General features: G+C 46.1%; 1 protein-coding gene across 1 annotated transcript in view; it reads right to left on the minus strand.

The window, feature by feature from the left end:
- LOC124009243 (major facilitator superfamily domain-containing protein 12-like) overlaps positions 1 to 13,643 on the minus strand; it is a 53,633-nt gene extending 39,990 nt beyond the window's left edge. Inside the window, 6 exon segments of the mRNA XM_046320840.1 lie at positions 64 to 156; positions 3,428 to 3,529; positions 3,532 to 3,654; positions 5,237 to 5,369; positions 7,686 to 7,896; positions 12,782 to 13,643. Coding sequence (XP_046176796.1) covers positions 64 to 156; positions 3,428 to 3,529; positions 3,532 to 3,654; positions 5,237 to 5,369; positions 7,686 to 7,896; positions 12,782 to 13,052 — 933 coding nt within the window. The 5' untranslated portion in view covers positions 13,053 to 13,643.
- Positions 13,644 to 14,179: the final 536 nt, after the last annotated feature.

The following is a 14,179-nucleotide window of genomic DNA, read 5'->3' on the forward strand; positions in this document are numbered from 1 at the left end:
AGATACATGATGTTGTTACCTTTGGCAACATGAGAGTGTTGGTAAGATACATGATGTTGTTACCTTTGGCAACATGAGAGTGTTGGTAAGATACATGGAGATGTACGTCTGAGACACGTTCACTATCAGCCTGGTGGACATGTAGAGAAACGCTACCTGGACAGGACAGAAGGAAAATACAGGAACGATTAACATGGGCTGAAAACACCACTATTAACATGGGCTGAAAACACCACTATTAACATGGGCTGAAAACACCACTATTAACATGGGCTGAAAACACCACTATTAACATGGGCTGAAAACACCACTATTAACATGGGCTGAAAACACCACTATTAACATGGGCTGAAAACAGAAAAAGCAGTGTTGTTTTGCAAAATGTCAACAAAAATATATTCAGTTTATTTGTCATATGTATATACACAAAAAGCTTTAAGTAGAGCAATCCTACTGCCTGAGATTGAAACAAAACAACCCTGATTGGAAATACACTGAGCATCGAATCCAGAACGGATGCTGAGTATCAGATCAAAATGCTGTTGAATCGGACTTAAAATCTCTCGATTTCAAAATGGCAGGAGTGTGTCAGTGTTACCTGGTAAATGGCAGGTGTGTTTCAGTGTTACCTGGTAAATGGCAGGAGTGTTTCAGTGTTACCTGGTAAATGGCAGGAGTGTTTCAGTGTTACCTGGTAAATGGCAGGAGTGTTTTAGTGTTACCTGGTAAATGGCAGGAGTGTTTCAGTGTTACCTGGTAAATGGCAGGAGTGTTTCAGTGTTACCTGGTAAATGGCAGGAGTGTTTCAGTGTTACCTGGTAAATGGCAGGTGTGTTTCAGTGTTACCTGGTAAATGACAGGCGTGTTTCAGTGCTCCTAGACCTTAGTGCTGCTTTTGATACCATCGATCACCACATTCTTTTGGAGAGATTGGAAACCCAAATTGGTCTACACGGACATGTTCTGGCCTGGTTTAGGTCTTATCTGTCGGAAAGATATCAGTTTGTCTCTGTGAATGGTTTGTCCTCTGACAAATCAACTGTACATTTCGGTGTTCCTCAAGGTTCTGTTTTAGGACCACTATTGTTTTCACTATATATTTTACCTCTTGGGGATGTTATTTGAAAACATAATGTAAACTTTCACTGCTATGCGGATGACACACAGCTGTACATTTCAATGAAACATGGTGAAGCACCAAAATTGCCCTCGCTAGAAGCATGTGTTTCAGACATAAGGAAGTGGATGGCTGCAAACTTTCTACTATTAAACTCGGACAAAACAGAGATGCTTGTTCTAGGTCCCAAGAAACAAAGAGATCTTCTGTTGAATCTGACAATTAATCTTAATGGTTGTACAGTCGTCTCAAATAAAACTGTGAAGGACCTCGGCGTTACTCTGGACCCTGATCTCTCTTTTGAAGAACATATCAAGACCATTTCGAGGACAGCTTTTTTCCATCTACGTAACATTGCAAAAATCAGAAACTTTCTGTCCAAAAATGATGCAGAAAAATTAATCCATGCTTTTGTCACTTCTAGGTTAGACTACTGCAATGCTCTATTTTCCGGCTACCCGGATAAAGCACTAAATAAACTTCAGTTAGTGCTAAATACGGCTGCTAGAATCCTGACTAGAACCAAAAAATTTGATCATATTACTCCAGTGCTAGCCTCTCTACACTGGCTTCCTGTCAAAGCAAGGGCTGATTTCAAGGTTTTACTGCTAACCTACAAAGCATTACATGGGCTTGCTCCTACCTACCTCTCTGATTTGGTCCTGCCGTACATACCTACACGTACGCTACGGTCACAAGACGCAGGCCTCCTAATTGTCCCTAGAATTTCTAAGCAAACAGCTGGAGGCAGGGCTTTCTCCTATAGAGCTCCATTTTTATGGAACGGTCTGCCTACCCATGTCAGAGACGCAAACTCGGTCTCAACCTTTAAGTCTTTACTGAAGACTCATCTCTTCAGTGGGTCATATGATTGAGTGTAGTCTGGCCCAGGAGTGGGAAGGTGAACGGAAAGGCTCTGGAGCAACGAACCGCCCTTGCTGTCTCTGCCTGGCCGGTTCCCCTTTTTCCACTGGGATTCTCTGCCTCTAACCCTGTTACGGGGCTGAGTCACTGGCTTGCTGGGGCTCTCTCGTGCCGTCCCTGGGGGGGATGCGTCACCTGGGGGGTTGATTCACTGTTGTGGTCGGCCTGTCTGGGTTTCCTCCCCCCCCTTGGGTTGTACCGTGTCGGAGATCTTTGTGGGCTATACTCGGCCTTGTCTCAGGATGGTAAGTTGGTGGTTGAAGATTTCCCTCTAGTGGTGTGGGGGCTGTGCTTTGGCAAAGTGGGTGGGGTTATATCCTTCCTGTTTGGCCCTGTCCGGGGTGTCCTCGGATGGGGCCACAGTGTCTCCTGACCCCTCCTGTCTCAGCCTCCAGTATTTATGCTGCAGTAGTTTATGTGTCGGGGGGCTAGGGTCAGTTTGTTTATCTGGAGTACTTCTCCTGTCCTATTCGGTGTCCTGTGTAAATCTAAGTGTGCGTTCTCTAATTCTCTCCTTCTCTCTTTCTTTCTCTCTCTCGGAGGACCTGAGCCCTAGAACCATGCCCCAGGACTACCTGACATGATGACTCCTTGCTGTCCCCAGTCCACCTGGCCATGCTGCTGCTCCAGTTTCAACTGGCCTGGGCCCTAGGACCATGTCCCAGGACTACCTGACATGAGGACTCCTTGCTGTCCCCAGTCCACCTGGCCATGCTCCTGCTCCAGTTTCAACTGTTCTGCCTTACTATTATTCAACCATGCTGGTCATTTATGAACATTTGAACATCTTGGCCACGTTCTGTTATAATCTCCACCCGGCACAGCCAGAAGAGGACTGGCCACCCCACATATGCTCTCTCTAATTCTCTCTTTCTTTCTCTCTCTCGGAGGACCTGAGCCCTAGGACCGTGCCCCAGGACTACCTGACATGATGGCTCCTTGCTGTCCCCAGTCCACCTGACTGTGCTGCTGCTCCAGTTTCAACTGTTCTGCCTTATTATTATTTGACCATGCTGGTCATTTATGAACATTTGAACATCTTGGTCATGTTCTGTTATAATCTCTACCCGGCACAGCCAGAAGAGGACTGGCCACCCCACATAGCCCGGTTCCTCTCTAGGTTTCTTCCTAGGTTTTGGCCTTTCTAGGGAGTTTTTCCTAGCCACCGTGCTTTTACACCTGCATTGTTTGCTGTTTGGGGTTTTAGGCTGGGTTTCTGTACAGCACTTTGAGATATCAGCTGATGTACGAAGGGCTATATAAATAAATTTGATTTGATTTGATTTGATTTACCTGGTAAAAGGCAGGTGTGTTTCAGTGTTACCTGGTAAATGACAGGAGTGTTTCAGTGTTACCTGGTAAATGACAGGAGTGTTTCAGTGTTACCTGGTAAAAGGCAGGCTGTTTCAGCCAGCATTTCCACCTCAGCAGCGACTTGACAGGGGCGACAGCCTGAGGGCGAGGGATAAGGGGCCGGCGCTCTCCTTTTCTTCTTCTTCATCATCCTCCTCTTCCCTCTTCTCTTCCCCTGATCCCCCCTTCTCTTCCCGTGTGCCCAGGTGAAAGAGGACAGAGAAAAGAGCACCGATACCCAGCACGATGAGGCTCAGGTTCTGAAAGAAAAAATAAATAGAGAATGAAAAGTACAAATGGATAGACGTAAATATCTCCTCTTCATCTCCTCCCTGAAGGATAGACGTAAATATCTCCTCTTCATCTCCTCCCTGAAGGATAGACGTAAATATCTCCTCTTCATCTCCTCCCTGAAGGATAGACGTAAATATCTCCTCTTCATCTCCTCCCTGATCTATCTCTCTTCATCTCCTCCCTGAAGGATAGACGTAAATATCTCCTCTTCATCTCCTCCCTGAAGGATAGACGTAAATATCTCCTCTTCATCTCCTCCCTGAAGGATAGACGTAAATATCTCCTCTTCATCTCCTCCCTGAAGGATAGACGTAAATATCTCCTCTTCATCTCCTCCCTGCAGGATAGACGTAAATATCTCCTCTTCATCTCCTCCCTGAAGGATAGACGTAAATATCTCCTCTTCATCTCCTCCCTGAAGGATAGACGTAAATATCTCCTCTTCATCTCCTCTCTGGAGTTGTCTACTATTGGTGTACATGTATTTATTTATAATAACACTGTTCAAATGACATACTGAAGGTCTAGCATGAGCCTACAGTGCATTTCAACAAGCACTTCCTATGACAAACATGAGGAAGAAGATAACATCATCATCTAGATAATGAGTTGTGAATGGTTGTGGTTATAAGCACATTCTTTAAAAAAAAGTTTAAGATAAAATTGTATCATGATTTTGCATGAACTATACAGGAAACAATAGACAATCTGAGGCCAACCCTGATCTACTCATCTATGGGGTAATGTTCACCCTGAATATAGGGATATCTATGAGGTAATGTATGGCTCTGTTCACCCTGAATATAGGGATATCTATGAGGTAATGTATGGCTCTGTTCACCCTGAATATAGGGATATCTATGGGGTAATGTATGGCTCTGTTCACCCTGAATATAGGGATATCTATGAGGTAATGTATGGCTCTACTCACCCTGAATATAGGGATATCTATGAGGTAATGTATGGCTCTGTTCACCCTGAATATAGGGATATCTAAGAGGTAATGTATGGCTCTGAATATAGGGATATCTATGAGGTAATGCATGGCTCTACTCACCCTGAATATAGGGATATCTAAGAGGTAATGTATGGCTCTACTCACCCTGAATATAGGAATATCTAAGAGGTAATGTATGGCTCTGAATATAGGGATATCTATGAGGTAATGCATGGCTCTACTCACCCTGAATATAGGGATATCTAAGAGGTAATGTATGGCTCTGAATATAGGGATATCTATGAGGTAATGTATGGCTCTGAATATAGGGATATCTATGAGGTAATGTATGGCTCTGAATATAGGGATATCTATGAGGTAATGTATGGCTCTGAATATAGGGATATCTATGAGGTAATGTATGGCTCTGAATATAGGGATATCTAAGAGGTAATGTATGGCTCTGAATATAGGGATATCTATGAGGTAATGTATGGCTCTGAATATAGGGATATCTATGAGGTAATGTATGGCTCTGAATATAGGGATATCTATGAGGTAATGTATGGCTCTGAATATAGGGACATCTATGGGGTAATGGCTCTGCTCACCCTGAATATAGGGACATCTATGGGCCCCAGGGTCTCGGTGAGAGAGGGGTCCTCGTCTGATCCGGTCTGGAAGTGGAACAGCAGATAGGCCACAGCGTACACCGTTATATTGGCCATCACTGTAAACGCGTACCTGGGAGAGCAGAACAAGAGACAATATTTTGCCATTTTAAAAAGATCATTTCCTGCAATTCTACACATTTTGCCATGTCTTGTGTGTGTTCATGTGCTATTCCCGAACCGGCTAAATGCCTTTTATCCTCGCTTCGAGGCAAACATGAGAGCACTATTTAACATCGATGGGGCTGGCGTGGAGCGGGTCGAGAGTTTGAAGTTCCTTGCTGTTCACATCAACAAACTATCATGGTCCCAAACACACCAAGTAAGTCGTGATGAGGGAACACCTTTTCCCCCTCAGAAGACTGAAAAGATTTGTCATGGGACCCAAGATCCTCAAGAAGTTATTACAGCTGCACCAACGAGAGCTTCCTGACCGGTTGCATCACTGCCTGGTACGGCAACTGCTCAGCAGCTGACCGTACGGCGCTACAGAGGGTTGTGCGTTGTTAGAGGTTCACCTAGGGGTCATGATAGGGGCTGGACCAAATGTTTGATGTATTAGAATAATTGATTATTCTTATGTTGTATTAATAGAAGGGGAAGGGTTATAAGACCCCTCCCTCACTACATTTATAGGGTCCTGGACTACAGAGTAACAATATATATACAGTATGAGGTTTAATATTGTTCCACAGTACTTTTCTGGTCTTTCTGCCTCTTCTAAAAGAAACGGTCTGAGAAATGTGACTGTAGAGACAGAACTCAGTAAGAGATAAGGGACCAGTCAGACATCCCACTATAAATCAACTTGGACATTATTTACTGCTAAGTATTTAGATAACACTAAAAACCTTGATTATATAGCTGTGTAAGCATGGTTTTGGTCTCATGAGTAGAAGGTAATGATGTAGGCAGTGACATCACTAAGGCTGGACTTCAGGTTTAATAAAAGCAACTTCTATTTTGCAGAACTTACTCGGAAACATGCGTGCTCTGTTCCTGATTATTAATGCAATTGCAGACAGAAATTGACAGAGGTTTTTTAATGATTTAATTAAAGATAGTCATAATGCTAAATTCACCAATGATGATTGACAAGGAACAGGAAACAAACCCTAACAGTGTACAGCCCAGTACATCACTGTGGCCAAGCTTCCTGCCATCCAGGACCTCTATACTAGGTGGTGTCAGAGGAAGGCACAAAAATTGTCAAAGAAAGACTCTAGTCACCCTAGTCATAGACTGTTCTCTCTGCTACCACACGGCAAGAGGTCGGAGCACCAAGTCTAGGACCAAAAGGCTCCTTAACAGCTTCTACCCCCCAAGTCATAAGACTGCAGAGCAACTAATCAAATGGCCACCGGACTATTTGCATCGACACAGCCCCCCTTTGTTTTTACACTGCTGCTACTCGCTGTTTATCTATGCATGGTCGCTTTACCCCTACTTACATGTACAAATCACCTCTAACCTGTACCCCCTGCACACTGACTCTGTACCGGTACCCCCTGTATATATCCTCGTTATTGTTATTGTGTTAATTCTCTTTTTTTTCAACATTTTATTTCGCAAATATTTTAACTCTATTTTCTTAAAACCGCATTGTTGATTAAGGGCTTGTAAGTAAGCATTTCACTGTAAGGTCTACACCTGTTGTATTCGGCACGTGACAAATTTAAATGTGATTTTATCAAATTTGATTGACCATGCAGACTGAATGTGTCTCATGGTCCAGGAACAACACGTGCTCCTTGAGTGACAGGGGGCGGGGCTAGGGCGGGGCTAGGTCTGTGTGGAAAGCGGCATGGAGAGAGAGATGACTGAAGTAGCCAAGTAAACCTTAAAAACGTATGTTACACACAGCGTATCCCCTTTAACAAACCAAACATTATCCCCTAGCTCCATCCTGGTTGTTATTCACCTGTAAACAGTGAGCTCCATCCTGGTTGTTGTTTACCTGTAAGCAGTGAGCTCCATCCTGGTTGTTATTCACCTGTAAACAGTGAGCTCCATCCTGGTTGTTGTTTACCTGTAAGCAGTGAGCTCCATCCTGGTTGTTGTTTACCTGTAAACAGTGAGCTCCATCCTGGTTGTTGTTTACCTGTAAGCAGTGAGCTCCATCCTGGTTGTTGTTTACCTGTAAACAGTGAGCTCCATCCTGGTTGTTATTCACCTGTAAACAGTGAGCTCCATCCTGGTTGTTGTTTACCTGTAAACAGTGAGCTCCATCCTGGTTGTTGTTTACCTGTAAGCAGTGAGCTCCATCCTGGTTGGTATTTACCTGTAAGCAGTGAGCTCCATCCTGGTTGTTATTCACCTGTAAGCAGTGAGCTCCATCCTGGTTGTTATTTACCTGTAAACAGTGAGCTCCATCCTGGTTGTTATTTACCTGTAAGCAGTGAGCTCCACCTTGGCGTGTTCGCAGGACACCAGCTCAGGGATGAGTGACAGGTGTGAGATCTGCGTGGCAGCCCAGCCGAATTGGAAGATGATGATGAATGGGATGAAGTACGTCAGGCTGACCCATTGAGAGGTGTACTGGTCACACCCCAGACACTGATTAAAGATGAATGCAAAGGACATCAGCACACTGACCGTACCTGGAGAGGGGGAGGGGATGTTACTGTTGACGTGTGTGTATATCACTTCACTTTACCAACAGTAGCCCTGTCATTCATGACAATAAAGCTTATTCTTACTCCGAACCGAATCCAATAAATAAAGAGGGGAGCGAGGTTAGCTCTATGAAGACATAACACAGCCCGCACAAAGGGGAATGAGATCACAGCCCAGGCACAGGAAGGGGAATGAGGTCACAGCCCAGGCACAGGAAGGGGAATGAGATCACAGCCCAGGCACAGGAAGGGGAATGAGGTCACAGCCCAGACACAGGAAGGGGAATGAGGTCACAGCCCAGACACAGGAAGGGGAATGAGGTCACAGCCCAGGCACAGGAAGGGGAATGAGTTCACAGGCCAGGCACAGGAAGGGGAATGAGTTCACAGGCCAGGCACAGGAAGGGGAATGAGGTCACAGCCCAGGCACAGGAAGGGGAATGAGGTCACAGGCCAGGCACAGGAAGGGGAATGAGGTCACAGCCCAGGCACAGGAAGGGGAATGAGGTCACAGCCCAGGCACAGGAAGGGGAATGAGGTCACAGCCCAGGCACAGGAAGGGGAATGAGGTCACAGCCCAGACACAGGAAGGGGAATGAGGTCACAGCCCGAATGAGGTCACAGCCCAGGCACAGGAAGGGGAATGAGGTCACAGCCCAGGCACAGGAAGGGGAATGAGGTCACAGCCCAGGCACAGGAAGGGGAATGAGGTCACAGCCCAGGCGCAGGAAGGGGAATGAGGTCACAGCCCAGGCGCAGGAAGGGGAATGAGGTCACAGCCCAGGCGCAGGAAGGGGAATGAGGTCACAGCCCAGGCACAGGAAGGGGAATGAGGTCACAGCCCAGGCGCAGGAAGGGGAATGAGGTCACAGCCCAGGCACAGGAAGGGGAATGAGGTCACAGCCCAGGCGCAGGAAGGGGAATGAGGTCACAGCCCAGACACAGGAAGTGGAATGAGGTCACAGCCCAGACATAGGAAGGGGAATGAGGTCACAGCCCAGGCACAGGAAGGGGAATGAGGTCACAGCCCAGGCGCAGGAAGGGGAATGAGGTCACAGCCCAGGCGCAGGAAGGGGAATGAGGTCACAGCCCAGGCGCAGGAAGGGGAATGAGGTCACAGCCCAGGCACAGGAAGGGGAATGAGGTCACAGCCCAGGCGCAGGAAGGGGAATGAGGTCACAGCCCAGGCGCAGGAAGGGGAATGAGGTCACAGCCCAGGCGCAGGAAGGGGAATGAGGTCACAGCCCAGACACAGGAAGGGGAATGAGGTCACAGCCCAGACACAGGAAGGGGAATGAGGTCACAGCCCAGACATAGGAAGGGGAATGAGGTCACAGCCCAGGCACAGGAAGGGGAATGAGGTCACAGCCCAGACACAGGAAGGGGAATGAGGTCACAGCCCAGACATAGGAAGGGGAATGAGGTCACAGCCCAGGCACAGGAAGGGGAATGAGGTCACAGCCCAGGCACAGGAAGGGGAATGAGGTCACAGCCCAGACACAGGAAGGGGAATGAGGTCACAGCCCAGACACAGGAAGGGGAATGAGGTCACAGCCCAGACATAGGAAGGGGAATGAGGTCACAGCCCAGGCACAGGAAGGGGAATGAGGTCACAGCCCAGACACAGGAAGGGGAATGAGGAAAAGGAAAGAACATGAAGGAGATAAGCATATTGCTCATCCCTGGAGGGAGAGCGAAGGCGTTGTGCAAACATTGATGTGGAGGCGTATATCCCAGCCCAGCACTGACACACCTGATTCAACTAATCTAGGGCTTGATGATTTGTTTTAGCAGCTGTGTTAGTGCTGGGCTAGAACAAAAGCCTGCACACCCAGTGGGTCTCATGCAGGAGCAGGCCTGATCATCACAGCCCACTGATCCCAAGTAGGGTGACCTGTCTAGCTCTGAGCTTCTTCAACCACCTGATAGCACATAGCGGTCTGGTAACCTGATAGCACATAGCGGTCTGGTAACCTGATAGCACATAGCTGTCTGGTAACCTGATAGCACATAGCTGTCTGGTAACCTGATAGCACATAGCTGTCTGGTAACCTGATAGCACATAGCTGTCTGGTAACCTGATAGCACATAGCTGTCTGGTAACCTGATAGCACATAGCGGTCTGGTAACCTGATAGCACATAGCGGTCTGGTAACCTGATAGCACATAGCGGTCTGGTGTCTGGTAACCTCATAGCACATAGCTGTCTGCTGTCTGGTAACCTCATAGCACATAGCTGTCTGCTGTCTGGTAACCTCATAGCACATAGCTGTCTGGTAACCTGATAGCACATAGCTGTCTGGTAACCTGATAGCACATAGCGGTCTGGTAACCTGATAGCACATAGCTGTCTGGTAACCTGATAGCACATAGCTGTCTGGTAACCTCATAGCACATAGCTGTCTGGTAACCTGATAGCACATAGCGGTCTGGTAACCTGATAGCACATAGCGGTCTGGTAACCTGATAGCACATAGCTGTCTGGTAACCTCATAGCACATAGCTGTCTGCTGTCTGGTAACCTGATAGCACATAGCTGTCTGGTAACCTGATAGCACATAGCTGTCTGGTAACCTGATAGCACATAGCTGTCTGGTAACCTCATAGCACATAGCTGTCTGGTAACCTCATAGCACATAGCTGTCTGCTGTCTGGTAACCTGATAGCACATAGCTGTCTGGTAACCTGATAGCACATAGCTGTCTGGTAACCTGATAGCACATAGCTGTCTGGTAACCTGATAGCACATAGCTGTCTGGTAACCTCACCTGAACCTGATAGCACATAGCTGTCTGGTAACCTGATAGCACATAGCGGTCTGGTAACCTGATAGCACATAGCGGTCTGGTAACCTGATAGCACATAGCTGTCTGCTGTCTGGTAACCTGATAACACATAGCTGTCTGGTAACCTCATAGCACATAGCTGTCTGGTAACCTCATAGCACATAGCTGTCTGGTAACCTCATAGCACATAGCTGTCTGGTAACCTCATAGCACATAGCTGTCTGGTAACCTCATAGCACATAGCTGTCTGGTAACCTCATAGCACATAGCTGTCTGGTAACCTCATAGCACATAGCTGTCTGGTAACCTGATAGCACATAGCTGTCTGGTAACCTGATAGCACATAGCTGTCTGGTAACCTGATAGCACATAGCTGTCTGGTAACCTCATAGCACATAGCTGTCTGGTAACCTGATAGCACATAGCTGTCTGGTAACCTGATAGCACATAGCTGTCTGGTAACCTCATAGCACATAGCTGTCTGGTAACCTGATAGCACATAGCTGTCTGGTAACCTCATAGCACATAGCTGTCTGGTAACCTGATAGCACATAGCGGTCTGGTAACCTGATAGCACATAGCGGTCTGGTAACCTGATAGCACATAGCTGTCTGGTAACCTCATAGCACATAGCTGTCTGGTAACCTCATAGCACATAGCTGTCTGCTGTCTGGTAACCTGATAGCACATAGCTGTCTGGTAACCTCATAGCACATAGCTGTCTGCTGTCTGGTAACCTGATAGCACATAGCTGTCTGGTAACCTGATAGCACATAGCTGTCTGGTAACCTGATAGCACATAGCTGTCTGGTAACCTGATAGCACATAGCTGTCTGGTAACCTGATAGCACATAGCTGTCTGGTAACCTGATAGCACATAGCTGTCTGGTAACCTCATAGCACATAGCTGTCTGGTAACCTGATAGCACATAGCTGTCTGGTAACCTCATAGCACATAGCTGTCTGGTAACCTGATAGCACATAGCTGTCTGGTAACCTCATAGCACATAGCTGTCTGGTAACCTGATAGCACATAGCTGTCTGGTAACCTGATAGCACATAGCTGTCTGGTAACCTGATAGCACATAGCTGTCTGGTAACCTGATAGCACATAGCTGTCTGGTAACCTGTCTGGTAACCTGATAGCACATAGCTGTCTGGTAACCTCATAGCACATAGCTGTCTGGTAACCTCATAGCACATAGCTGTCTGGTAACCTCATAGCACATAGCTGTCTGGTAACCTCATAGCACATAGCTGTCTGGTAACCTCATAGCACATAGCTGTCTGGTAACCTCATAGCACATAGCTGTCTGGTAACCTCATAGCACATAGCTGTCTGGTAACCTCACATAGCACATAGCTGTCTGGTAACCTGATAGCACATAGCTGTCTGGTAACCTGATAGCACATAGCTGTCTGGTAACCTGATAGCACATAGCTCTGGTAACCTCATAGCACATAGCTGTCTGGTAACCTCATAGCACATAGCTGTCTGGTAACCTCATAGCACATAGCTGTCTGGTAACCTCATAGCACATAGCTGTCTGGTAACCTGATAGCACATAGCTGTCTGGTAACCTGATAGCACATAGCTGTCTGGTAACCTGATAGCACATAGCTGTCTGGTAACCTGATAGCACATAGCTGTCTGGTAACCTGATAGCACATAGCTGTCTGGTAACCTCATAGCACATAGCTGTCTGGTAACCTGATAGCACATAGCTGTCTGGTAACCTCATAGCACATAGCTGTCTGGTAACCTGAATTGCACAAACTACCAAGGAACGGTCTGGCAGCACCTGGACGCAGGCATGTGGCCTGTGTTGTTTACTCACTTCCTTATGAATGACTCAGCTTAAAGTTTGGTCACAAGACTACAAGTGTTCAGTTCAACACATGTTATTGGCAAGGTAACATAATAGCCTTTCTTGTGCTTTTATTGTGGGCCTAGAATGGTACGGAATACATACATTGGCAATTGTAAGATCCAAAAAGTACATAATTTGACTAATTCATAATTGTATCATAATTACAGTGTAGCAATCAACCAATGCACCTATATGAAACAGGTATTCACTCACCCACTAAATGCCATGTCTTCCTCTTGCCGTATGTCCCACACCCCGGCGTCCGGTCCGACTCGTAGCCGATAAGGGGTGTGCAGACCCCGTCCGCTATCTGCCCCACCAGCAGTAACACACCTGCATAGGTGTTCTGAAAGCCCAGCACGGAGTGGTAGTACACCAGCAGGTAGGTGAACCACATAGACGCACACAGATCGTTCAGAAAGTGTCCCACAGCGTAACTCAGCCGCTGACAAAAAGGCAGAGACCTCTGTGTATAGTCTGACATGATTGTTTCGAGAATATTAGGTTATTTTCTGAAAAATATATCTATTCTAATTATAGTCCAATTGTTGTTGGAATATATTTTGATTACCTAATATGTTCGCCTAAATACGATCAAATATGTTATCTGAATACTCAACAAGCAAAAATAGAATTCCACATTGAAAACAAATATTAGGTCCTACTTGTGTGAGTACAGATCGTTATTCCCCAACATGTCCGTGTCCATCTGATCACACGGTGCCAGTTTCCTTACGATCAAGCTGACTGTTATAAAAGAGAGAAAAAAAAATTCTATATATATTCAGGCACCTAACACCTCAACCAGTGTCCTTGCCTCAGTCAACCCCGTAACCAGATTACGGTTAACTTGTTAAAGTAAAGTAACGCCTCGACACTTCCCCATTCATTACATATGTCACCCGTTTCACAGACATATCTCGGTAGTCGATTTAGAGACAATACGGATTGAATTCCAATGATATTCGCCGGCTCGTTATTCTTTGGAGAAAACATACACTATGATTCTGTTTCATGACAACAACAATGTCCGACAGCGTTCGGATGAAATGAAGGGAAAGACCGGGGCCCCTTTTCCGTTCTGGACCAATAGGAACGCAGGTTTGCGCTCCTCACACGTGATGCTGACAGATGTTTTTCCGGAAGAGGGATGACTTCATTCCTGATACACAAGTTCATTTGCATCTGTAATACATTGTTTCTTCTCAATTAAAAAATCAGATAAAATACATTGTTCAAACTTTTCATGACATTATTTTGTGATTGATTTAAGTTTAGAACTACACGTATAGGCTTTCTGTGCTAGATAATTGAAATACAAGTATGTGTCTAATTGGATACTGAAAGTGATTTCATCACTCAAGTCTAGACTCAGTCCAGTAAACAACTATTTCCCACACAGGGTCAGAGTACATCACATGTTTTACTCTGAAGAGCTTGGTCAGCGTTCCTCATGTTTTTAGTCTGAAATAAAGGTAATGATTATTTTGTCACAAGATGACTGTCCTGTATAACCTTGGCTTACCTACTCATCACTTTTACGAGGAGAATGTCAATATCGTAGGTCTGTGTGGGAAGCGACCATATAGTTGTTTTTTCAATGCAAGTCTG

Source organism: Oncorhynchus gorbuscha, linkage group LG22 (assembly GCF_021184085.1).
Source record: "Oncorhynchus gorbuscha isolate QuinsamMale2020 ecotype Even-year linkage group LG22, OgorEven_v1.0, whole genome shotgun sequence".
NCBI classification, from domain to species: domain Eukaryota; kingdom Metazoa; phylum Chordata; class Actinopteri; order Salmoniformes; family Salmonidae; genus Oncorhynchus; species Oncorhynchus gorbuscha.